Here is a 26958-nt window from a genome sequence, read left to right on the forward strand (position 1 = left end):
CCTGTACTTAGGGAAAGATTGAAGAGCGCGGATAACGGTTCCGCCAGGACATCACTCAACTCTCTAAGCACCCTGGGGTGTAGATTGTCTGGTCCCATGGCTTTGTTCACCTTGAGTCTTGATAGTTCACAGTAGACGCTGCTGGGCATAAACTCGAAATTCCGAAACGGGTCTTCCGAGCTTTCCATTGTCTGTAACTGTGGACCGGACCCAGAGCCTTGCAGGTAAAGACTGAGCAGAAGTATTCATTTAGTAGTTCGGCTTTATCAGAATCCGATTCTACATAATTCCCGTCTGGTTTCCTAAGGCGTACTATCCCATCTGCGTTTCTTTTTCTGTCACTAATATACCTGAAGAAGGATTTATCCCCCTTCTTAATGTTCTTTGCTAGATTCTCTTCTATTCGGAGTTTGGCCTCTCTGACTGCTGTTTTGACAGCTTTAGACGTGACCAGATAATCTTCTTTTGTCTCTCTTTTTCCTGATTGTTTGCAAGAGATAAATGCTTTTTTCTTCTTTTTAACGAGGTCTAAGATCTCCGCAGTGAACCACTGAGGTTTATTGTTTCTCCGCCGTTTGCTTACTGTTTTTACATAGCTGTTAGTTGCTCCGTGTAGGGTAGATTTCAGAGTTGACCACATAGCCTCTACATTATCGGTTTCAGCTTGGTTTTGCAGCGCCCGATGGACGAAATCTCCCATGCTTTTGAAGTCAGTGCCTCGAAAGTTGAGGACCTTTGTTGCTGTGTTTGATCTAGTGAAACCTTTCCTGAGGTTGAACCATACCATGTTGTGGTCACTGGAGGCCATACTCCTTCTCGGATCCTGCAATAGTGATCCAGTCTGGTCATTAGGTGATACTGTTGCACAGTGCGTAGGATTAGAGAATGACACGGTGGTCGTTACCCGCGGCTAGCCGTGGGTAACCTGCCAAAGCAGTGACCAAAAAAAAAGGTCACCGCGACATCAGGGACAAGGCCATTCACCGCCCCGTGGAGCGGTGAATGGTTAGCATGCGCAGTGAACGAGCGTTCGATCCGGAAGCCTGCATCTCCCTTCCTCCTTTTCCCTTCCCTTCTCTTGTTGAAACTGGCGATTTCTATAAGGCTATGCGCTGTATTACAGCTGGAGCCTTGATGTTGCGTTGCGTTGCCTGCTGGAAAAGTCTCCTCCGACGCAACTTCCTGTTTCCGGTTGCATCGGAGGAGACTTTTCTAGCAGGCAACCCGACGCGACTTCAAGGCTCCAGCTGTAATATAGCGCATAGCCTTATATAAATCGCCAGTTTCAACAAGAAAAGGGTAAGGGAGGGAGGGAAATGCATGGCTGGCCGGCAGGAGGGAGCTGCTGGACCGCGTGAAGGGTGCTGGGGGTGGGGGGATGGAAAGGAGAAGACGCTGAAGACGGGGATGGGACAGTGAAAGGGACAACGGGGATGGTGACGGGGCGGTGAAAGGGACAGAATTTTTCCCCGTGTCATTCTCTACCTAGGACTCCCTCACCCAGACATGGTAAACTGATGCTACAATTCTAATTCCAGCTAGCTGAGAGAATAGAACTGTGGCTCAGGAATGAAACCCAATTTCTCTCCAGGGCTGTGCACAGCACTGATCCACTGGCCCGGCTCTAAAATCATTATTTCAGCAATTTCTCCATGGTTATTTGTGATACTCTTTATATTATGTACCGATCTGGGTTGTGTCAGTTTAAATACCATAGAGCATGGTTTTCAAAGTCCCTCCTTGAGGGCTGCAATCCAGTCGGGTTTTCAGAACTTCCCCAATGAATATGCATGAGATCTATGTGCATGCACTGTTTTTAATGCATATTCATTGGGGAAATCCTGAAAACTCGATGGATTGTGGCCCTCAAGGAGGGACTTTGAGATCCCTGCCTTAGAGCACAGTAGCACCCTACCATCCTAAGATCCTTATCAGAAAATGTAATCAAGTTTCAGGAATTTCAAATATTCACTTTTGTTTGCTACTGACGGGGAAACTAAGAACCACATAATACTGCCCTGGGAATGTCATGCATCTCTGGAGGGGGGGGGGGGGGGGGGGGGGAAGAGTGTGGCGCAGTGGTTAAAGCCTCAGCATCCCAAAACACTCCTTCCTCAGGGGTCCAAAAGAGTATCAGATACTAGGGAACCTTATGGATAACAACTGGAAACATCAGTGTAGTGGACAACTTAGCAAGCTGTGTGAGCTCCTACGTGGTTCAGGAACCAAAACGTATCTGATACTCTTTTGGACCCGTGAGGAAGGAGTGTTTGTTCGAAACACAGACTGTGTCGGGTCCCGGTTCACCACCTTTTTGGATACAAACTATTTTATTACATTTATGGTTGTTTATTAAAGACTTGGCGTCTTGTACACCATTCCTATAGTTTCTTTCGTTGTCTGGTCATCAGCAGCAGAATAGACCTGGACACTGGGGGTCATGGCCCTACCCGTATTTTTCCCAACACAGTTAAGGCAGAATCTCGAAGAATAGCAAGATTCCAGAACCCCAAAAAGTAGCAACATTCTAGAATCCTAAAGAATATCTAGATTCCAGGCAAAATCTCAAAGAGTAGTAAGATTCCAGAACCCCAAAGAGTAGCAACATTCCATGCTACCGATCCAGGCCAAGCAGTGGCTCCCCCATGTCTTTCTCAATAACAGACTATGGACTTTTCCTCCAGGAACTTGTCCAAACCTTTCTTAAAACGCTATCCGCTCTTACCACAACCTCTAGCAATTTTGTGGAGTTTTTTGAGAGACCAATGACTGTGCTAGCTCCATTGTGGGACTTGATGTCCTGTGAAAATAAGGAGCATAATTCTTTTTCTCCATCCTTTTTGAACTCTTGCATGTTAATGAGCTGTTTGGCAACGTGTAAGCAATGGACTTTTGATCATAGCTACTACTACCAATAGTGAACTACTCTATTGTTGTTTGCATTACTGTATGTTTATAGCAGGAGTTTGTTATTTTGGGTTCTTATAAATAAATAAAATTACTTCTCCTTATGGCAGGGTTCTAGCCTTAACTCTGGGATTTAGCTGAAAGCCGAGGAGCAGGATGAAGTTCCTTTGCATCAAATCAGTGAATCACTATGAAACACTGATTGGGCTTAATTAACTACGTACACTATTCGTTAGTCTTATTAGCTAAATTCCCACTGTGAAACATCTTGTCCCATGAAAATGTTTAAATTCAGCAATATCCATTAGACAATAATGCACTACTTCTTGTCGATGGCCTAGAGCGCCATCTAGTGGTCATAATTAGTAAGTTATTTTATACCTAGCTAGCACCAAGTCTTCTGATATGTCCAGCATTGTTATTTAGATTATCATTTATTAACTGCCTTTTCATGAAGAGATTCACCCAAAGTGTTTTACACAGAAGATTTAGAATCAGAAAATAATATTAAATATTGAACTAGGCCAGTTACTGGGCAGACTTGTACGGTCTGTGTCTGTGTATGGCCGTTTGGTGGAGGATGGGCAGGGGAGGGCTTCAATGGCTGGGAGGGTGTAGATGGGCTGGAGTAAGTCTTAACAGAGATTTCAGCAGTTGGAACCAGAGCATAGTACCGGGTAAAGCTTTGGATTCTCGCCCAGAAATAGCTAAGAAGAAAAAAAATTTAAAAAAAATTAAAAAAATTTAAATTGAATCAGGTTGGGCAGACTGGATGGACCATTCGGGTCTTTATCTGCCATCATCTACTATGTTACTATGTTACATTGAATAGTAAATCAGATGCTCTTAAGTATTTTCCCTATCTGTCCTGGCAGACTTGCAATCTCATTTCAAGTTTCATTTAAAATTTGATTCTAATGCTTATCAGTATTTCTAAGATTGTACATCAATAAAATTTGGGGACAATATAGACATAAATAGACTAACTCAAAAACGTAAGGAAAAGGGGGACATCTAATAAATATACTTAGGATGGGCCCCAAAATGATGGGCTGGGTCAAGAACTGGTTGAGTGGAAGACGATGGAGGGAAGTGGTTCATGGAGATTGCTCTGAGGAAAGGACGTTACTGGGAGTGCTCCCTGATTTGAATCTATTCACATTGGTGAATCGATTTGTTTTCTTAAACAAATCGGGCTTTCCAATTCACTGACCAATCCTCCTCCCTGCATGCCTTTGGGCCTCCTAAAGCAGGAGCAGCAGTGCTCTGGCTGCGAAAGGCCTGTCCTAAACGCTGCTTCTTGCTGGCCGTCCACTGCCACTGTTGCTCCTGCTTTAGGAGGCTGATGTCAGAGCTCACGTTGAGTGTGTGTGTGTGTGTGGGGGGGGGGGTTATCAGTCGGGAAGTGCTGCATAGGCATCAGCACCGTGGGTACCCTTAACTCTGCTGCCTTAGGGGGTTCCCTGATGGTTGGCATGTTTTCCCCTTCTCTCCACCATCGTCCAGCTTCCCTCTGGCCTCCCGGTCTTACTTTCAAAACAAATTATGGCCTGCAGAGGATACCTGGTGATGTGATTCTAGAAGCTTCCATCGGCATCCGCTGCACATTCCCTCTGCCGTGGTCCATCCCAGACCAAAACAGGACGTGATGTCAGAGGAGGGGGTGGGACCGTAGCGGAGGCCGACGGCAGCCTACTAGAATCGCTACATTACTCAGTCCCCCCCACCTCAGTCCGGCATATGCCCCACTTTGGCTCCCCTCTCTCCGTGTAATTTTTTTTAGACCCCTGATACAGGTTTTCAACTGAAACACTGCCAGTTCTTTAGGCCTTTGCTTCCATGGGAATGTACATGAGAGTTTTTTTTTCAAATGAAGGAAAACTCTGGAAGGAGAGGGCATAGGATGAAGTTAAGAGGTGACAGGCACAGGAGTAATGCAAGAAAATACTTCTTTACAGAAAGGGTGGTGGATGCATGGAATAGTCTTCCAGTGGAGGTGGTAGAGATGAAGACTGTTTCTGAATTTAAGACAGTGTGAGAAGAGGAGATAGTGGATGGGTTGGTAGGGCAGACTGGACGGGCCACTTATGGAATTACCAGACGTCTGGGGAAACCCGGACATGTTCTCTTTTTAGAGGACGGTCGAGTGCCTGGATGGACTTTCCAAAACCCAGCGCCGGGAAGGCCTTTGCGCGTGCACGGATGATGTCGCATGCATCCGTGCATGCTCGGAGACCCTCCAAACGGGACCCTGGAGGTAGGAAAACAAAGATGAGGCTTTGCGGGGGCAGGGCTAGAGGCAGAATGGGGTAGGGCCATGTATCTGATTTTCTCCGTACAAAAATCTGGTAACCCTAGTCATTTGATCTTTATCTGCCTTCGTGTTGCTACGATTTGTGATTTTACTGTATGTATACTTTATTTAAAGTCCACAGATGTTTTACTGGGTGCATTATAGATTACGTATGTTAAATAATCAATGAAAACAAATGCTTCCCAAGCAGTTTCTGCAGTGCACAGCGAGGACAAAGAGGCAGAACACATCAACATTGTACTTACCTGTAATAATTTGCCGCGCGTGTCCCGCCACCTTTATACAATTAAGTGAGCCACTTCCCTGCCCCCAAGCCTTCAGAGAACTGTCTAAGCACATCCTTTTCTGTTGCCGGGACCTGCATGATTTTGCAGCTCCAATTATGGGATTTTGCCAATGTGCTCAAACGCCTCCCTGGCTCTTGGGGTGGAATCGGCTAATTTAAACAAGGATGTTGGAAGGCTGCGTGACAACATAGTAAAAGATATAAGCACTGTTAATGGTGTTTGCTGTGCTCACTTCCCCCTGCTCAATTTAAGGCTCGGGAGAGCGCAGCACGGGTTTCTTGGGGGGCCCCAAATCTGAAATACAGTTATAGATTACAGGTCAATAGTGAAGCTGAAGTGGGGGTTAAGTCACATCAGACAGGTCAAGAGGGTTTCTCTTATTTAGGATTACCATATGGCTCCAGAAAAAGGAGGATGGATTGGGACATCCGGGTTTTACTTCCATTGCTTCAAATGCCAATGAGAAAAAACAAGAAAAATCAGATTATCTAGCGTCTGTAATAAACGACCTTCGCAAGATGATTTAAACTTAACTTGCTTTTTCCATCTTATATACGTGACAAACTGAATTCCACCAAAATGTATAATTTAATTTAGTATAATCTTTCCAATTTTGAGTAATTTGTTGCATGGCGACGCCTGTCAATATTAATAACAACTTGTTATTATTTGCAGAAATCGGGCTCCGAGTTCTCATTGTTGTACCAAATAATATAGTGTCATACGAGAGTCCTACATGATTTTCTAATAATGTATTAATTTGGGGCCAAATTAGTTTCCAAAAAAGCATTTACACAAGATAGCGCCAGTAACTGTCTTTTTTTTTTTTTACTATTTCCACCAGATGGCGCCATTGTATTTGAAATATCTTTTACTTTGCAGCCCATTCACATTAACTGTCTTTTTTTTTTTTTTCACTGTTTCCACCAGATGGCGCCATTCTATTTGAAATATCTTTTACTTCGCAGCCCATTCACATTAACTTTTTTTTTTCTTTCACTGTTTCCACCAGATGGCGCCATTGTATTTGAAATATCTTTAACTTTTCAGCCCATTCACATTAACTGTCTTTTTTTTTTTTCTTTCACTGTTTCCACCAGATGGCATATGTGGGGTTGGGGTGGGGAATGTATAGCATATGGAATAGGAATATGGAACAGGGAAATATTCATAATTTTAAGAAAATTTGGGAACCATTGACTCGTTATTCCAATGATCAGATTTCATAGCACATTAATAATGGTTATATTAGAATGGGGAGGGGAGGGGAATGTATATTATATGGATTTAAGAAATGAAAAAAGGGGAGGGTTATATTTTATATGATAAATTGAATTATTTGTAATCACAATTTTTCATGTATTTGAAGTTTTATGTACAATTAAAATATTGTAAGAATGAAAAATTTATAAATAAAATATATAAAAAAAAAAGGAATATGGATAAAAAGGGGGGTATTTAATTTATCATATAAGAATATTTGATTGTAAATACAAGAAAACTGGACTTAGGGATATTTGGAGTAGAGATTGGTCAGACAATTTCTGAGTCTCAATGGCCACGATTTTGGTCCTGGAGATTAAGATCTACAAAGTCAGCATCTATGAGTCAAACTTGAATGTTTTTGTTACATAGAGCTTTATGGACCCCTACGCGCTTACAAAAGATAAGATAGTACTAGATCTAATAGATGCTGGCATTGCAGAATAGAAGTTGGGACATTAGACCATTTATTTTTTTTTTGTCCCTGTGTAAATGCATTTTGGAAACTAATTTGGCCCCAAATTAATGAATTACTAGAAAATCATGTAGGACTCTCATATGATACTATACTATTTGGTACAGCAATGAGAACTCAGAGTCCGATTTCAGCAAACAATAACAAACTATTATTAATATTGACAGGGGTCACCACCATGCAACAAATAACTCAAAATTGGAAGGATTATACCAAATTAAACTATACATTTTGGTGGAATTGTCTGTCATATATACAAAATGGAAAAAACAATAGCATTACAACAGGGAAATATTCATAATTTTAAGAAAATTTGGGAACCATTGACTCGTTATTCCAATGATCAGATTTCATAGCACATTAATAATGGTAATATTAGAATGGGGAGGGGAGGGGAATGTATATTATATGGATTTAAGAAATGAAAAAAGGGGAGGGTTATATTTTATATGATAAATTGAATTATTTGTAATCACAATTTTTCATGTATTTGAAGTTTTATGTACAATTAAAATATTGTAAGAATGAAAAATTTATAAATAAAATATTTAAAAAAAAAAAGATGGAAAAGATGATAGCGTTACAACAAGGAAATATTCATAATTTTTAAAAAAAATATGGGGACCATTGACTATTCTAATGATCAGATATCATAGCACACGGGTAGTATATATGTGGGGGTGGGTTGGGGAATGTATATCATTTGAAATAGGATTGATAATAAAAAGGGGGGTATTTAATTTTTCATATAAGAATATTTGATTGTAATTACAAGTGATATGTGGAAATTGTTTATTATGTTTAATTCACTTGTAAGATGCAAAAATGAATAAAGAATTATTAAAAAAAAAAAAGAAGAAAAGAGTTAATGTCTTATTATAAAAAATGACAATTTTGCATGAGTTAAAACTCTTTATAAATCTTTCCTTTTGGCTGTGTTAATAATAATAATAATGTAATTTATAGCTAAAGAGACATATGATCAAGAAACTTTTATTTTACTTTTGTGATTATGATAAACATACTGAGGGCCTCAAAATAGGACCTGGCGGGCTGCGAGTTTGAGACCACTGATCTAAAACATTCAGTATCAAGGTCACAAAATTATATTGCAGGTCCTGGAGCTGACTGGACAGCTGTGTGTTCATTTTTAATCAAGGTCTGCCTGACATCTGTAGAACTGGTCATAGCGCTCATGGTTTGAATGCTCTTAAATGTACCATAAGAACTCTTATGGATTATTGCAATAGTTAAAAAGCAGTTTAACAGCCGGGGCGGGTGGCGCTGGCACCCCTCTTACCTTCCCCCCATACCTCTAGTTCAAGTTGTTGCTTGCGGCGGGTCAACAAGGGGCTCTTCCAGACCCCATCGGTTCTCCTGCTGACGTCACTTCTGGGGGCTGTGCATTGGAAGCGACGTCACCAACCACCGCAAGGATCAACAGCAAGGGTGGGGGGGTTGGAAGCGCACAGGAGGGTCGGAGAGGGGCACTTCTCACCCTCACTGCACCGCTGCTTAACAGGGAAGAAAGTCGGCATCTTGGAATCATTTGCTTAATTGTGTATGTTCTAAATATGCATTTTAGGCTAAATATCAACTAAGTACAGCTGCTCCAAAGTATTTAAGAGAAGACATGAGCGTTTCAGAGTTTAGGTCCAAACTTAAAACCTATTTATTTAAAGACGCTTTTAATGTTTAACCATCCTGCTAAGGACACTATCTCTTTGAATCTGAATGATTCTCATGGTTATCAGTTCCCTCCCTAATGTCCATTCCACTTGTTCTTTCTTTATAATGTATTTCTACCGCTTCCCTCTTCTACCTGTTCGTCCGTTAGTCTTGTATACTGTTAAGTCCTTGTACGATATACCTCCACGGTACTCTGTAATTTTAAATACATGTACTTTTAATATTGTTTGTACACCGCCTTGAAGTCTGATTTGGCGGTATAATAAGATTTTAATAAACTTGAAACCACAGTATAGGGGGTTTCATGTAGAATAGGAAAGGAGAGGCTATACATAGTAACATAGTAGATGACGGCAGATAAAGACCTGAATGGTCCATCCAGTCTGCCCAACCTGATTCAATTTAAAATTTTTTTTTTTTTTTTTCTTCTTAGCTATTTCTGGGCAAGAATCCAAAGCTTTACCCGGTACTGTGCTTGGGTTCCAACTGCCGAAATCTCCATTAAAACCTACTCCAGCCCATCTACACCCTCCCAGCCACTGAAGCCCTCCCCTTCCCATCCTTCACCAAACGGCCATACACCGACACAGACCGTGCAAGTCTGCCCAGTAACTGGCCTAGTTCAATATTTAATATTATTTTCTGATTCTAAATCTTCTGTGTTCATCCCACGCTTCTTTGAACTCTGTCACCGTTTTCCTCTCCACCACCTCTCTCGGGAGCGCATTCCAGGCATCCACCACCCTCTCCGTAAAGTAGAATTTCCTAACATTGCCCCTGAATCTACCACCCCTCAACCTCAAATTATGTCCTCTGGTTTTACCATTTTCCTTTCTCTGGAAAAGATTTTGTTCTACGTTAATACCCTTTAAGTATTTGAACGTCTGAATCATATCTCCCCTGTCTCTCCTTTCCTCTAGGGTATACATATTCAGGGCTTCCAGTCTCTCCTCATACGTCTTCTGGCGCAAGTCTCCTATCATTTTTGTCGCCCTCCTCTGGACCGCCTCAAGTTGTCTTACGTCCTTTGCCAGATACGGTCTCCAAAACTGAACACAATACTCCAAGTGGGGCCTTATCAATGACCTGTACAGGGGCATCAACACCTTCTTCCTTCTACTGGCTACACCTCTCTTTATACAGCCCAACATCCTTCTGGCAGCAGCTACCGCCTTGTCATACCTTTATCGCTAATCTTTAAAAATTGTCTGCTTAGCCTTAGGAAGTGTGGGTTTCACTTGTATTTCAGTTAGAGCAGTGGTTCCCAAACTTGTCCTGAAGGACCCCCCAGGCCAGTCGGGTTTTCAAGATAGCCCTAATGAATATGCATGGGGCAGATCTGCATTCCTGGCATCTCCATTATATGCAAATCTCTGTCATGCATATTCATGAGGGCTATCTTGAAAACCCGACTGGCCCGGGCGTCCTCCAGGACAAGTTTGGGAACCACTGAGTTAGAGGATCATGTTGTATACTGCAGAGCCCACTTTATGCCATGGACCCTGAAGGAGATAGGCATGCGGGATCTCTTAGAGAGAGGAAGCGATCATGGTTACTGCGGATGGGCAGACTGGATGGGCCTACTAATTTAAGAGAAGAAACGTCACTGATCTGGTTCAAATCTAAATTAAAGGCATTTTTATTTAAAGATCAATACAATGTTTGACCGTCCTTATCAGGTTGACTTATAATTTTAATAGGGTTTTAGCAGCGCTAGAAAATTTAAAGTTTGTATCAGTGAACTGAAATCTGACAGGGACAAACTACAACCAGAATACCGGGGTACTGAGAAATGAGTGAACCTGAGCTGACACACTGTTTGATATTCCTGTGCTGCCGGCTTTAGTAGCCAGTGGTCAAGTAGTAACACTAGCTGTAACCCCCCCCAGCACTATGAAAGTCCACCACAAAAGAACAGGAAGAAATCACATACATTCTGACTTATTACAATCTAGTGAAGAAAGTATTTGATTCGTTGTAGATGTCAAACTTTACTTACGATTACAATCGTTTTTGCTATGACATTTCATCTTTCGTATGATCATGCTACTTCTTTATATCTGGTCTTCACTAGCTTCCAATTTATGTTTGCATTCTGATTAACTTGAATTATATTTAAAATGGTTGTTGGATCGTCACCTGATTAATTTAGTTTCATTTCTAAGTGCTTTTAGGTCTTTGCATAGCCCCCAATTCTTATTTATTTTACTAGCCTTTGGCTTGAGGGATTCATTCTCAGTCGGTTCAATTCTGGAATTGCCTACCTAAGGTATTAAAAACTTTCAATTCTTAAAGACCTATTTGTTTGAAAGCATCTTATCCATTGTTAATTTCTCTGAAATTTGTTTTTGTGATCCACTTTGAACTTTTGATAGTGAGTTAAAATACAAGCATCCTTTCCCCAAGTGGCTTCCCCCACCTATGGAGATGCAACATGTAAATAGCACAAGCTGGTGACAGCCAGGACAACCCTTGCTGGGTCATACACTAGCCCCCTCTTCTACAAAGCCGCACAGCAACAACCCCGAAGACCTTTATATCTCTATGGGCTTCGGGGCCGCTAGCGCGGTTTGTAGAAGAGGGGGTAAGTCACAAGTGCTTTAACCATACAAAAACATTAAGTGGTCAATTTCAAGGACAGAAAATATTGAGAAAGGTATAATGATGAGTGGATGAGATTTCTCCTCTTCCTGTCTGGCCCTAAATGCTACTATAAAAGTTTGTACTCAAAAATACAGGAGACCAGAATCTCACAAGTGTAATTTATTATTAACACAAAACACCCTAATCCACTGGAAGCTAAGTATTTTGTAGAGTAGAAGCCAGGAAAAAGTTTCTCCACCACGTCTTCATTGGCAAAAGGGCTGACTTACAAAAAGTCTTACAACATATCCTTCTAACCTAAGATTCACTATCGTCCCGATTCAGCTATATTACAAAGTCCATTTTATCACATTTTCTACAAAGACAGGGGCGATTTCTTGAGCACATTCCATTAAGATTCAGCCAACCATTTTTGAAGCATTAGTTAAATAAAAATGTTTTCTTAGCCAAGACATTATGCTTAAAGAACCAAGGCAAAGAAGAAAAGTTCTTAGCCCAACCAACAAAGTTGGGGTATTCTCCATCAAGAGCTATACACTTAGTCTAGTGATTTTCCACTTTTGTCGTTCCGTCAGAAAAATATAGAACAAAAAATGTGGAAAATTGTTGGATGGGCTGAAAACTTTTCAGCGGCCACTTATATTTAAGCTACAGATAAGTTGTCAGTTTTAGAAACAATGCAAATGGAGTAAGTTAAGTCAGGATTTGGGGAACTCAAAGACTCTTCCTTTCTTGCAACAGCAATATTTTTCTTAGTGCACTGGAGCTGTATCTAAAGATCACAATTTTAGTTATAAGCTGTTTTAACATTCCACTAGATTCACTTGTACAACAGGGAGATGAACTGTAAAACCTGGAGACAATGAAAACTTTTAATTTGTAAACAATGTACAAAGATCTGAATAAAGAGGCTGTTACTTCAAGCTGCAGTACTCTGAAGTCTTGCTCATAAAATCACAAAAGCAACTACTAAGAAAACTTAAGAGCAGGGATCAATAGGTTACTTCTTCCCAGACTTCTTAATTCCTCCACCACCTGCAATGAAAGAATGTTCAATTTTAGATACATTAATTGAGAGGTGTATGCAGTCCAAAGCATTCATGCACATTTATTCATATGACCTTGCAATCTTATCTACTTTGTAATTGCTTACTCATGGGACCCTTCTGGGAAGCTTTCGTCTTCATTTCATCCATCTTTTTCTGCTCCTCCTTCTGTTTCATTTTGAAAGCTTTGTCATCCTACCCAAAAGAAGTAATTCATGCACTCTGGTTAGATGTACCTTTTTTTACAAACAGCTTTTTACTGTTTACACATGGGATTAAATAAAAAGGGATTTAAATCAGGAGATCAAATCAACAACTCTAAGGCCTTAATAGATTGTGTCTAATTTAAAACAAAAAAAATATGGAAATATCATAATTGTGAATTTAATTGTAATGCATATCTATTTGTTTTACATTATTGTATATTTACTTGTTTCCTTCAATAAAATGTTATAACATAGAACAAAAAAATAAAGTCATAAAAAGGCAGACTTTACAACTACAGAAAATATAAATCGGTCAAAACTTAACCTAACTCTTTTTTATGGAGAAAATTTCTACATGTATCAAAAGCCACTAGGGTTTTTCTATTTGTCTTGCACATTAAAATGGTCCAAATCATTAAAAATCTTAAACTGGCATGGTTTGTAGTTCTTGTTAAATACAAAGTGCAAATTTTAGTCACGTACATCATCAAGATCCTTAGATTGCTTCTTAGGTTGCTTTAAAGGTTTCTTCTTACCACCTGCATTAAGAAGAATGTTTTCATTATTCCTGTTTGTTAAGCTGCCCATTTCTGCAGCATTCTATTCTGACCCATTCCCAAAGGTTCCCCTACCTAAGGGGAGAACAAGGTTGTATTTTCACATCTAACCTCCTTTAGCACTAATGTTCTTATTTTTTTCCCCCATAAGTACCAGGAAGTCCAGGCTCCGATTGGAACCACATATTTATTAAGGTTTATTAACTGCCTTTATGAAGAGATTCACCCAAGGCAGTGTACAGCAAGTATAATTCAACATAAAACTTACATTTATGTTAACAGCAAAATAGTAGTAAAGAAACAAAAGCCATAAATACTTAATAAACTACGGTGAAACAGTTCCTAAACATTTAACAGCAGTGAAATTCGTTTTTTTATTTATAATCTGCCTGTCACAAAGTAGAGCACATCATCACATATACAATAAATCTGCACAAATGACATTTCAATCACCATACAAAAATTATAACTTCTACATAGCCATTTAACATAAAAATACAAACATGACAATGATATTAGCCAAGTACCACCACTCTTTGTCTACCCCAATATTCATATAACAAATCAACTCTTCTCCACCTACCAACTCAACCTATATATTTCATACAACAAAGCAGATGGCATTTTAGCAGTTTTTTTTAAAAAGCACCCAAACTTTTTTGTTTAAGATAGGATGGGAGTTTATTGCACTCTTCTGGTCCTAGAGATGAAAAAGTCCCCACTTGGGGTTACCAGATTTTCCGGAACTAAAACCCAGGCCCGTGCCCCTCCCTCCCACCCTGTTCACTTGTCAGGAGGGCATCTTCGCATGCACTGGTGAGATGCAACGACATCACATGCACACATGTATGCATCTGTGTGACATCACCGAATTGGATCCACACATGCGCTAATGCCATCCTGATGTTGCTCCTCGCTCGAAGCTGGGTTTTGAAAAGCCATCTGGCCGCCCACATTTCCTGTGTAAGGAGAACGTCTGGTAACCCTATCATTACAGTTTCCAGCCTTGAGTCTTCTTGATGGTATAGCCCAGGGGTGGGAAACTCCGGTCCTCGAGGGCCGGAATCCAGTCGTGTTTCCAGGATTTCCCCAAAGAAACATGCATTGAAAACAGTGCATGCAAATAGAGATCAGGCATATTCATTGAGGAAATCCTGAAAACACGACTGGATTCCGGCCCTCGAGGACTGGAGTTGCCCACCCCTGGTATAGCCTAGGGTTAGGCAATTCCAGTCCTCGAGAGCCTGAGCCAGGTCAGGTTTTCAGGATCTCCACAATGAATATGTATGAGATGGATTTGCATGCACTACCTCCTTGAGATGCAAATCTATCTCCTGCATATTTATTGTGGATATCCTGAAAACCTGACCTGGCTCCGGCTCTCGAGGACCGGACTTGCCTCTAAGTCAACGCGCCTAAGGCGAGACGTCTCCCCCCCCCCCCCCCCCCGGCTGCGCGCGCGCGCCAAAAGACGGCCGGCTCCAAACTTCCTCGCTCGCGAAGCTCCGTAACGCTACGACCTTCCTCGCCACAACTGTTAAAAAAAGAAAACAAAACCCAACCCGGACTCTCACCGCACCTTCTCTACCCGACATGTTAGCTGCGGCACTACCAACCAGCCCCTGACCACCCCGGAAGTAGAAGCCTGGGGGGTGGGGGTGGGGCCTGCTGCTGACCAATCGCAGCGCCGCTGACCTCCGAGCGACCAATCGGAGCAGGGCCTGGAGCGGCGCTCCGCGCAACGTCGCAGAAGGGCGTGCTCAGAACGCGCTCAGCATTGTGGGAGCGTGGAAGGCGGAAGTGCGGCCGGCCGAGAAGAAGCGGCGGCGCTAATGGCTAATTTTCTTTCTCAAGCGGGAGATTTCTAGGTATCTCTTAATTTCATGTTCAAAGTCTGGGGGGAGGTGTGAGACTTGGATGCTGCCTTTTGGTGGGTCAAGAGGTATTGAGATCCCTCTTTTCCCAAATCTGAGCCTTGATGGTTTTTTTCTTCTTTAACTTATACAGGTTTAGAACATAAGAAGCGCCATCTCCGGATCAGACCTTCGGACCATCAAGTCCGGCGATCCGCACACGCGGAGGCCCAGCCAGGTGTACACCTGGCGTCATTTTAGTCCCCCAGATCCCTCGATGTGCCTCTAGTTTGCCTTGAAATCCTAGAACAAAGCTCCAGCCTCGGCACCCTGGGGTTGTGGGTTCAAACCCAGGCTGCTCCTTGTGACCCTGGGCAAGTCGCTTAATCCCCCCATTGCCCCAGGTACGATAGATAGATTGTGAGCCCACCGGGACAGAGAGAGAAAACTGCTTGAGTACCTGAATAAATGCATGTAAACCGTTCTGAGCTCCCCTGGGAGAACGGAATAGAAAATTGAATTTAAAAAAAACAAAAACAAAACCTCCTCTGGGAGAGCATTCCAGGCGTCCACCACCAGAACTTCCTGATACTTGTCCTGGACTTGTCCCCCCTTAGCGTCAGTCCATGTCCTCTTGTCCGTGTCACATTGGACATTGTAAATAATTGTTTTTCCTGCTCTATTTAGTCGATTCCTTTCAGTATTTTGAAAGTTTCGATCATATCCCTCGCAGTCTCCTCCTCTCAAGGGAGAACAATCTCAGTCTCTTAAGTTGTTCCTTGTATTCCAAGTTCTCCATACCTTTTATTAGCTTCGTTGCTCGTCTCTGCACCCTCTCAAGTATTTTTATATCTTTCTTTAAGTTGGGAGACCAATGTTGGACACAGTATTCCAAGTGTGGTCTGATCATTGCCCCTATAAAGCAGCATTATGACTTTCTTCAATCTACTCGTGATTCCTTTATTATGCCTAACATTTATTAAGAAGTTAGAGTTTTGTTGGGAGGGGGCTTGGAAGCCTAATTTGTGGCTTATAAGTGAACCACGAGTCTGCTGATGAAATAAATGTTCAAATATATATGGGGAAAACCAAAAAACTGATACTCTACTAAGAAGAGCGATTAAAGGGAAAATACAGAAGTTAAAAAAAAAAATCACTCAATAGGTGTAATAATGTAATGTAATGTAATTTATTTCTTATATACCGCTAATCCATAGTGAAATTATTAGTGTTCTAGAATTATTAATTTCCTTCTTACACCTATTGAGTGATTTTTTTTTAATTTTTTTACTTCTGGATGAAGTAAATGTTGTCAACTGGTGTATCTAATTTATTTATTTTGATTTAATTCAATAGACTCACTGTCTGTCCAGTGGAACAGTGGAAGATTAACCCACTCCCCCAATCCCTTTTACAAAACCATAGCACAGTAACAGCACTGACACTCATAGGCATTCTATGAGTGTCGGAGCTGTTACTGCTGCGGCTGGTGCTAAAAACTATTCTACAGTTTTGTAAAAGGGGGGGAGAGGAGTGATTTGCCCAAGGTTACAAGGAGCAGCATGGGGTTTGTAGTTCTAACCACTACGCCACAGATGAATTAAATTGAAGTACTGTAAATAAACTAGATACTCCAGTTGACAACATTTTCTTGTGGTTTACTTATAAGCCACAAATTAGGCCTTCAAGCCCCCTCCCAACAAAGCTTTAACTTCTTAATAAATTAGCTGATAATTTAGGTTTTCAGAAGCGTGGCTGTTGATATTTCTGTGGGTATTTATATAGCACGTTACACAACACTTACATATGGATATAAGTGAGCTTTCTTTTTCTTTGTGATGGAAATGGGGAACAAGGAATTTTATGTGTATCACGCTTGGATGGCTGTGCTTTGACAGACCTCTGAAGCATTAGTCCATCACATGCAACTACTTTGAAAACTCCAACTTTGATGGACAACAAGGTATGGATCGTGACCAGAGCAGAGCTTCCAAATGAAAGTGAAACCAAAAAAGGCTGATGTGGATCTGTTGACAAAGTTCATTTGTGGCATTAGGTACCATACATTGTTGTCCATCAAATTTGGACCCCTGAAGAAGGCATATTTCTTGTTGAAACACAGACCGTATACGGTCTGAGTCTCACTTCTTGTGAGCATGTACCATCGGTGAAACAATTTATACCTAATTTACATTTAGGTTTTCTTTTAGCCTGATTTCAAAGAGTTCGGTTTGAATAAATTGTTTATCCTGGACATCCAGAGACTTGTCTCTTTGTGTTTTTGTATTACGATTTGGTTCTTGAAACACTGGTCCTTTCTTCTTACTTGTTCCAACATTGCATGTGTAGGAACATGTAAACAATATCCATATGCATGGCACTGGGTGTACACTGATTATGAATGCATAAGCTAAAGTCACCAGCTGAATTTGTTTTTCCCCTGTATGTGGGACATGGCCGTCTAGTTGTGTTAATGCTATATAAATTTTAGATAAAAATTAGTCATATTTTAAAGCAAGTATTCATGAATGATAAATATTTGTTGTATAGCTGAAATAGCAAAATTCTGACTTACAAAATGTAGTTAGCAGTCCTGACTTAATTTTGTTTTCTGTATTGCAGCAGGGTTCATTGTTGTTCTTATGGAAACATCAGAAGAAGGAATCTTAAGAGCTAATGTACAACAACATTCAATATTTTGTATCTTGATTTAATACAAGATAACCTGACCTGCATTGAATCTAGTAAGGCTGCTAGACTTGTGCATTTGGAAGCAATGCAACTTAATGGAACCACTTCTATCGCAAGCAATGGCATACGACTTCATCAGTGTCTACTGCTAGGTAGCAACAAAAAACATTTGCTTATAGTAAGGGCTTATACTGCTCCAGCTCCTAAGGGCCCTGGCAGTGAGTCGCTAATAGATCCTACTGGGAGCACTTTACATCGATGGGCAGATGTGGGAAAAGCATTGGGAAGAAGCACTTTACAGAGAATCTCCACCTCTGCCGCGTATTGGTGGGACAGATATGAAGAATTTGTTGGTCTGGTTGAAGTTCGAGAAGCTCAGGGAAAAGTAACGGAGGTAAATACCTTTTGTTCTCTCAGATAGAATTTGTGTTACACGTAGAATTACCTTGTTTTCATTTCCAACTCCTAAAAGATGCCAGTTTAAAAGATACCTTGATAAAACATTATCTTTTCAGGCAGGTATCTGGAATAAAACTTTAAGTGATCTACTTCTGAATTCATTTTCATATCAAACATTTCACAGAGTTGTCCAACATCGGTCCTCGAGGGCCACAATCCCTTTGGGTTTTCAGGATTTTCCCAATGAATTTGCATGAGATCTGTTTGCATGCCCTGCTTCCATTGTATGCAAAGAGATCTCATGCATATTCATTTGGGAAATCCTGAAAACCTGACCTGGCGAAGGCCAATGTTGGACACCCCTGATAGAAGATCATTGAAGACTCCACTTATTTGATAAATTTGTCTAAATTTTTACTGATTGATTATCTTTATCTACACGGTGTATTTTCTTACTAATTAAGTGTTGATGTACTCTCGTTGCATATTATGCAGTTTATCCTTGATGTAAACCGCTCTGAACTGTAAGGTAAAGAAAGCATTAGCTAGCATACAAAGTTGTAATAAGTAGTGCAAGTGATGGACAGATTTTATTTGGAAAAGATTTAAGCAAATTTCTTCTTGAAGCAGAAAGTAAGAATACAATTTTTTTTTCTCTGTGGCTAAACTCTCTGTATTAAAGAACTGACCTTGGACTTCCACTGCTGGCTGGGAAATCTGAGTGTTAATTGCTGGCCTAGTTTCCTAATCATTTGGTCTGGGGACTTTTGCATAGGTACCCCCTGGATTCTGTATACGGCGCCCAAAGTTGCATGTGCAACTTAATTTACTGACAAGCCCTTAGCACCCAGTTATTGTAGTCAATTGGCATTGGTTAGAATTTGCATGTACGACTGCCTGCGCATTAATTCTATAAGGCTCAGCGTTGAGCTCTCAAAGTACATTTTTGAAAAGGGCCAGGGATGCCGGGGCCATTAGAAAACGTTGTGCACGGAATTACAGAATTTGCCCAAAGTGCACCTAAGCTGGGCTGGAATTTTCACCAGCTTTTAGTAGGTGTGAATATCGCTCCCGAAAGTTAGGTGCTGAACACTATAGGATATACTCCTTTTCTAGAACAATGCTTAGTGCTCAATTATTTTTGGTACCATTTATTGAATTCCTCCTTAGCTTCCATGTCCTAGATTAGTTTTCAGAATAATTCTCAATTCATGAACATAGTAACATAGTAAATGACGACAGGTAAAAACCTGTGTGGTCCATCCAGTATGCCCAACAGTTTATTTTTTCTTTGATATTTCTGCCGTAGAAGTCTGCCTGGCACAGTCATTAGATTCCAACTACTGGAATTGCTGTCCAAGCTCACGCTAGCCTTTCTAAACCATCCCAAAGTATTATAATTCCTGCCGAAGCCCTCCCCAGCCCATCCCAATCATACAGTCATATATGGTACGTACCCTGATCATGCAAGTCTGCTCAGTTCCGGCCCTAGTTCTTCAATTTATACCCTTTACTTTCTGATTGGAGATCCTCTGTGTTTGTCTCACGCGTTCTTGAATTCTGTCACTGTTTTACTCTCCACTACCTCCCTCGGGAAGAAGCTGTATACAGTACTCCCCCGCATATTTGCAGCCCATGATTCGCGGACTGTCATTCGCAGTATTTTCTGACCGCCTTTCTGGCAGACAGAAAATACCACCAATGACTTACATAGGCACCTGCCGCTGCCCCCTAATTCACAAGCTCCATAGAGAATAGTAAACCCGACTTTGCATGGGATCATGCCCCTCCTAAGTTCTGTTTCCATTAAAGTCTTAATGCGGGTTCTTTGCTAACCTATGTGGGACATGTGAGGCGTCAGGAGCCCGCAGCTGACTAGACGGGAAGGAAAACAGCGCTTCCCGATCTACCATAGAAGAGCATGGGAGAGACAGTGACCAATCAGGGAGTTGTTTACTTGTGAGCGGCGTGCAGGGAAAGATGTAGGGCATCAAAAGTGCGGTCAGAAAATACCCCGAATGACTTACATAGGTGCCCCTGCAGCCCTCTCCTGCCTCCGATCCGATCCTAAACCGCATCCAATATTTGCGTTTTTTTAAAATTCGCGGGTGCTCCTGGAACAGAACCTCTGCGGATTTCGGAGGAGTACTGTATTGTTTAAGAGGAGGTTGCTGCTGTGCTTGGCTTTATGTGGGGAGAATTAGAGAAAGCAAAGAGCTGCTGTTCAAATCGCAGGCAGCTAGATGAGGTGTGACTGAAGACGGAGCAAGGGAAGTAGTCCGCTTCTGTTAAGCTTATATATACTGCAGCTTTCTCCTGCTCCTTGAATAAAGTGGTGTGGCAACTGAGTTAGTCCAATTTTAAAGGTAATATATAGAAATAAAACATAAATGAAAATAGGTTGATACCTTTTTTTGGACTGCTACTATTTATCATTTCTATAGCGCTGAAAGGCATATGCAGCGCTGTAAATATTTAATGCATTTTTTTATTAGTTTTCGAAGGTAACCCTTTGTTTTCAGATCAGAAATAAGCAAATGTTGACAAATATCAGGATACATAAGTGAAATATAAAAGCATTCCAATGACAGCTTTACAGGAAGAGAGAGGGCTGGGTAAGTTGAGATGGAGGATGATGATAAGAAGGTGACAGAGCAGTATAAGTTTATGATTTTTGTAATGCGATAGAAGACCAAAGGCTAGATTCACTAAGTCCACCGATCCTGTCCGATCCGTGGCAGGCCGACTGATTCTCAACCCGTCCTCATGCAAATGGGAGCGATCCTGACACATTCGTAGGCCATCTTCTTTGCCTGTAGATGCATGCATACAGAGCTGGAAACTTTTTTTTATTTTTTTTTAAGTTTTACTTTGTGAGCCTGTGGTTTTAACCCGTGGGTTAAAACCACGGGCTCGCGCTGCGGGGAAGGGCGAGCAGGAGAGTCGGGGCAGAGAGCAGGAGATGCAGTTTACTGAAGTCGGCAGAGAGCAGGGCAGTCGGAAAGGACTTGAGCGACTGGTTCCCAGCCGTCGCTTCTTTGTCGATCGGCCAGCTCAGTTGGTGTTCCTGATTTTGGTTGGTGAATCGCTGCCTTTCTACTTTGCATGCCGTTTCCCCTCATTCACTAAATCAGATCGGAGGTTAGTGAATTGCAAACATGATTGGCGGGCTTAGTGAATCTAGCCCCAAGATTTTTAAGTCCTGTCTGGGGGTTGTCAAAATAGTTTCTCATTTTGATTTTAAAGGTCTTGCGTTCCTGGGTTGTTTTAAAGTTTTCTTTTAATATTCTCTTCATAAAATCATTGATGTAGTGCTCTGGTTTTCTGGAGTCTGACAAAGGTAATATGCTGGTTGGGCACTGCAGCATTTAATATGATTTCTGTAGATTGAGCCTAGTCTAGTTTCTCCGACATAGCACCCTTCTTTACACTTTTTGCATTGAATGGTATAAACCACATATATGAATAGATAGAATGAATCCCCTTAAGCAGAATGTTTTTCTCTTATGAGTGACTGTGGAATCCAGTGAAATGTGTTGGCACAATTTGCAGCCTGATATATTAAAGGGAAGTCATGTTCCTTTGGAATTCCAGCTGACTCATTGCAGTGATAATCTTGTAAACTGGCACATTGTCATTGTGATTCCAAAGTCTGGCCACTAGATGTCATCATTGCATGATGATTGGGACTCCGTAGCATCCTTCACCCTAACCAGCCCCCTGACCTGACCTGCTAGCCACCTGGGCAAGTGTTTATATTTTGTAAGAGAAATGACTAGTATTCAAATCTCAGGATAATTTTGGCAAAATCATGAGGAAACCTTGAAGTTTTTTTGTAGACAAATGAGCATTTACAAATCTACCCCTATAATTTGTCTATAAGTGCCTTTTTGTGGTCCTTCTAGGCTGAGAAGGCATTTATGATAGCTCGTGGGATTGTGCGAGAGGCTCGTGATAATCTGGAATCTCAGCAAGCCAAACTGAAGGAGATTCGGGATCGTTTGGACAGAGTCTCAAGGGACGACATCCAGTACTTGGAACTGGCAACACAAGAACATCGATTGTTACAGGTAAGCAAAAGGGACAAGGTCTGTTCTGCTTTTAAAATTCACATCTGAAAATGATATGGAAACAGGAAGCCAGCCCATTACTTCTGAAAATGGGCACAGGTAAATAAGTGTTGGCGATATCATTCTTTAATATCCAAATGTTTCATAACAGTGAACACTGCCCTCATGATGGGTCAGCAAAGCTGACATGCTGCCAACGAGATGTAGCTCGGGGCCTGTGTTTACTGAACGTTCTGTTGTGTTCACTTATTGATTCAAACATAATCTTCTGTTAATTTGATTTTCATAGACATTTAGCAGCTAGCAAAATGGATTAAAGAGTCAGCATCCATGCTATACACTGCCTTGTATTTCTAGGCCAGAACTGGGGGTATTGCCAAGGGAGTGTCCTCAGCTCCTTGAGGGAAAGAGGGGGGTAGGATTCTAATCTCATACAGATGTGACAGCTAGCAATCGCACATGTTAGCCTGCATCTAGAGACAATAGAGGGGCTGAGGTAGGAGGAGATATGCAATAGGAAAAGTATCTGGTAGATGCAAATGAAAGCTTATCTCTCTGTTGCCCAACAGAGGGGGTTAACAGGGAAGAAACCAGTGAAACAGCAGAATCCATATCAAGGGGAGGGGGAAACATTTGGCTTAAAATACTCGTGCTTTTCCTCAAATTTGATCTTTATTTTCATCACAGAAAATGTGAAGAAGTATGCTTTGCTCCAGAGATAGGCCAAATGTGAAAAAGACAAGAATCTATTCACACAGATGTTAAAATCAGATGCCACAACACAAACCAAGATAACACCTCTGTGGGTGACATCGTCCAAGATCAGAGCACTGCAGCGTCGGAATACTAAGAGGAATTTTATATAACTATCCTAAAATTATACAATAGTTTGGCTCCAGCAAGACAGGAAGTCCAGATCTCTGTGAAGTCCTTTCACATTATAAACCATAAAATTATACTACTCTTGTCTCTCTCTTTCCCTGTTTCTCATCATCCCCTTCCCCCATCCCTACCTTTCCCCTTGAGACCGGCATTGAAATGCTTTAATGTTTCACTTTAAAAAATTTTTTTTTTAAATTTTTTATTTATGCAATTTTATAAAATTCCAAACATAAACATCTTGTACAGAAAAGTATGATCAAGACATCTCTGTTAAAATTAGTTTTCAAATCTGAAAAATAATTCACTCAAATTATAATAGGAAAAGAAAATACAGCTTCCCTGATCACACACAAGTCCTCTAAATTAAACTAGATCCAAAATTTAAAGAGTATCTTAATTAAATGCAAACAAATATAAAGAAGCACTTTAACTACTACTAATAACGAGAACTAATTTCCAATAGGAGCTGTTGTTACTTCATTCTCAAGGCGTTTCATTGAGATAAATCTTATCAAATGAGAAGGATCTACAAATACATATTTCAATGATCCATATCTAATAACACATTTACATGGGTATCTTAAAAAGAAAAACCCCCCAATTTGAGTCACTCCAGGCTTCAAATTTAGGAATTCTCTTCTTCTTTTTTGAGTCTCTCTTGAGACATCTGGAAAAATTTGACTTTATATATTTTGATGTTGTCGTCTTTTGTTCATGCTGAAAAGATCTGAGGAAGAAGATTTTGACCTCTGAAAACTAGTGACGGTATCGCCTGACTTTACTTTTTGGTTTTGGTTTTATTACACACCGATGGGGAAAGTCTCCCGACAGTACCATCTGAAGAATTACTCGGGCATAGGTTGAGAAAGGATCCTTTTGTTTTTCTTTTTAAAACCCATAGTTGTCCTTTGTGCACAATGGTTTTATCCACTGTATCTTGTCTCTACGATTATCATCATTCAAGGTTTACGTCCTATTTCTTTGGTGCCCTAATTTTGTTTGCATAGTGGAGATGGTCCACTGCTTTTTATCTGACGCGAGGTGAGGGGCTGTCACTCGTTTTTTATTTATTCATTTTTCTGCACTGTTCTCCCAAGGGAGCTCAGAATGGTTTACATGAATTGATTCAGGTACTGAAGCATTTTTCCCTGTCTGTCCTGGGCAGTGGGGGGGGGGGGGATTTAGTGACTTGCCCAGGGTCACAAGAAGCAACCTGGGTTTGAACGCACAACCTCAGGGTGCGAAAGCTATTGCTTTAACCACTGCACCACACTCTCCCCATTCTCTTCTTGGTTGGGCTAAGAACTTTTTCAGCGGCCCCTCGTATTGTGATGTCATAATGCCTCATTCCACCAATACCTAAGAGCCAACCTGATTGGTGATGTCACAAAGGCTTGGTTTCCCTATGTTGTGCCCATTTACCAGATGCATTTGCCTCACTGAAATGAAAAATGTCAAGAAAAGCGTGGCATAACTTGGAAGTTTCAGGGCTCCACATCATATTTATTTATTTAATTTTCTATACCATTCTTCAAGGGGAGCTGAAAATAGTTTGCATGAATTTATTCAGGTACTTAAGCATTTTCCCTTCTCTGTCCTGCTGGGCTCACAATGGACAATGGAAGGATTAAGTGACTTGCCCAGGGTCACAAGAAGCACCCAGGGTTTGAACCCACCAACTCAGGGTGCTGAGGCTGCAGCTCTGATCATTGTGCCACACATGTCCCTTTGCTTTAGGAGCATGTAACTCTGTCACCTGCATGTCATAAGAATTGCCCTAACTACGTATGTTCTGGTTCAGCAGGAACTTGTCTTGAATCTTCTGGGAGACTGTTAAATATATTTGTTGACATTGACTATCTGCTGTAAAACATTCAAGCGTTAGCTGTGAGCACAGTGATGTATATGAAAACAGTACAGAATAGGGTTTTTAAAATCACTTTCTGACAGAGCATTTAAAATGAGGGCCGCAATCCAGTCGGGTTTTCAGGATTTCCCCACTGAATATGCATGAGATCTATTAGTATACAATGAAAGCAGCGCATGCAAATAGATCTCAGGCATATTCATTGGGGAAATCCTGAAAACCTGACTGGATTGCGGCCCTCGAGGACCGACATTTGACACCCCTGATTTAAAAGATATAAAATCAGACTTATATACTATTGTTTATTCTTACAGTTGGCTTCACTTATACCAGACACCAGCATCGTGTTTACTCCCAACCACTTTGCTTATTATACCTAAATTTATTTTAGGTGAACTTCAGTCTTTTGTGTGTTTTTGCAGGAAGAGAAAAGGCTCCGAACCTCATACATAAATGCGGAAGATTCAGAACGTGAGAGATTCTCTCTCTTCTCTGCAGCAGTGAGGGAAAGTCACGAAAAGGAGAGAACACGAGCAGAGAGAACAAAAAACTGGTCCATCTTTGGTTCCGTGCTGGGCGCCGTTATCGGGGTTCTGGGTTCCACCTACATCAACAGAGTGAGACTGCAGGAGCTGAAATCTTTAGTCCTCGAGGCACAAAAGGGACCAGCCAGCTTACAGGAAGCGATCCACGAGCAAGCCTCGGTCCACCAGTTACAGCAGAAGGATCTCGGAGACCTCATTGTTGATCTTCGAGACATTGTTCATCTAGGGACCGCAGCATCACAAGGACCCAAAGCCGGGGCTGTGCTAAGTACTCAAAGGCGAGGGTCTCCTGTAATAAGCGATCCTGTTTTAGTTGCAATGAAAGAACAACTCACCACCTCAAAGCAAACGCGTACATTCCTGGAAACTTTACAGCAGCAATTCAGTAGCCTAGAAAAGGGTTTGGGCAAGGTGGCTGGTGAGGTACAAACCCTAAAGTCTACAGTTCAGTCCAAGCCTGCCGAAAGAGCTGGGGTCATTTCTTTGCTAGCAGAGAAAGGTCAAGGCTTGGCTGTAAATGAAATGATTTTAGAGCTGTCTGATGTGGAGCAGAGACTCGGCACACGGATAAATAGAAATTCCCTCTACAGTACTGCACTAACTTGCACCATGTTTGCGTTAACCATACCATTATTATACATCTTCTTAAAAAGTAATTAATACAGATCTATTAAAGAATCATGGCAAATAAAAGGGTATAGAAGGAACCATGTCAAATAAAATGATTACTTCTCAAAATTGGCAAGGAGTTAATGTGATCACTTTACATAACTGAAACTGTTTTTTAGTGGGTTTTTCAAATTCCACTCTTGTTCTTGTCTGGCTCTCTTGTGGTGCCGTGTGGCTGATGGTGGTCATGTGATTATAATCTAGCAATCAGGTTCCATTCATTCAACTATTCAAATGCATTTGCATGTGTTAAGCGTCGTCGACATGCGTCTGAGTCCTAGGGACTTGATGAATTACGGATCGAAAAAGAAATTTGTGTTGGGCTGAGCAGAGCCTGCAATTAGCTCTTGTCTCCTGAGTGTGACCCGCTAGTGCTGTTTTTAGGGAGCGGTAAGTAGGCATTAATGGGCTCTTCGGGAGGTTGGGACTTAAAAAAACCCAAAAACAATTAATTTCCCCCTCCCCCATTACAAAACCGTGCAAGAGGCTTTTAGTGCCGGCTGATACGTTGAATGTTCTGCAATGCTTCAACATTCATAGGAACTCATATGACCGTCGGAGCCTAAGAACAGTACCGGGCAGAGCTTTGGATTCTTGCCCAGAAATAGCTAAGAAGAAGAAATCCCCCCCCCCC

At 41.3% G+C, this 26958-nt stretch overlaps 1 protein-coding gene across 4 annotated transcripts in view; it reads left to right on the forward strand.

Annotated features, from left to right (window-relative positions):
- The window catches only part of CCDC51 (coiled-coil domain containing 51), a 77109-nt gene extending 50160 nt beyond the window's left edge, over positions 1 to 26949 (forward strand). The window contains exons 1-4 of one of the 4 annotated variants that reach the window (XM_033925876.1): positions 15073 to 15216; positions 17824 to 18286; positions 22197 to 22361; positions 25533 to 26949. In XM_033925876.1, the coding sequence (XP_033781767.1) occupies positions 17978 to 18286; positions 22197 to 22361; positions 25533 to 26315 (1257 nt within the window). In that variant the 5' untranslated portion in view covers positions 15073 to 15216; positions 17824 to 17977 and the 3' untranslated portion in view covers positions 26316 to 26949. Of the gene's footprint in view, positions 1 to 15072; positions 15291 to 15332; positions 15440 to 17823; positions 18287 to 22196; positions 22362 to 25532 lie in introns of those variants that run through there. The other 3 variants (XM_033925877.1, XM_033925879.1, XM_033925878.1) reach the window with 3 other exon arrangements.
- Positions 26950 to 26958: the final 9 nt, after the last annotated feature.

The sequence above is a fragment of the Geotrypetes seraphini genome, chromosome 17, assembly GCF_902459505.1.
Source record: "Geotrypetes seraphini chromosome 17, aGeoSer1.1, whole genome shotgun sequence".
In the NCBI taxonomy this organism is placed as follows: Eukaryota; Metazoa; Chordata; class Amphibia; order Gymnophiona; family Dermophiidae; genus Geotrypetes; species Geotrypetes seraphini.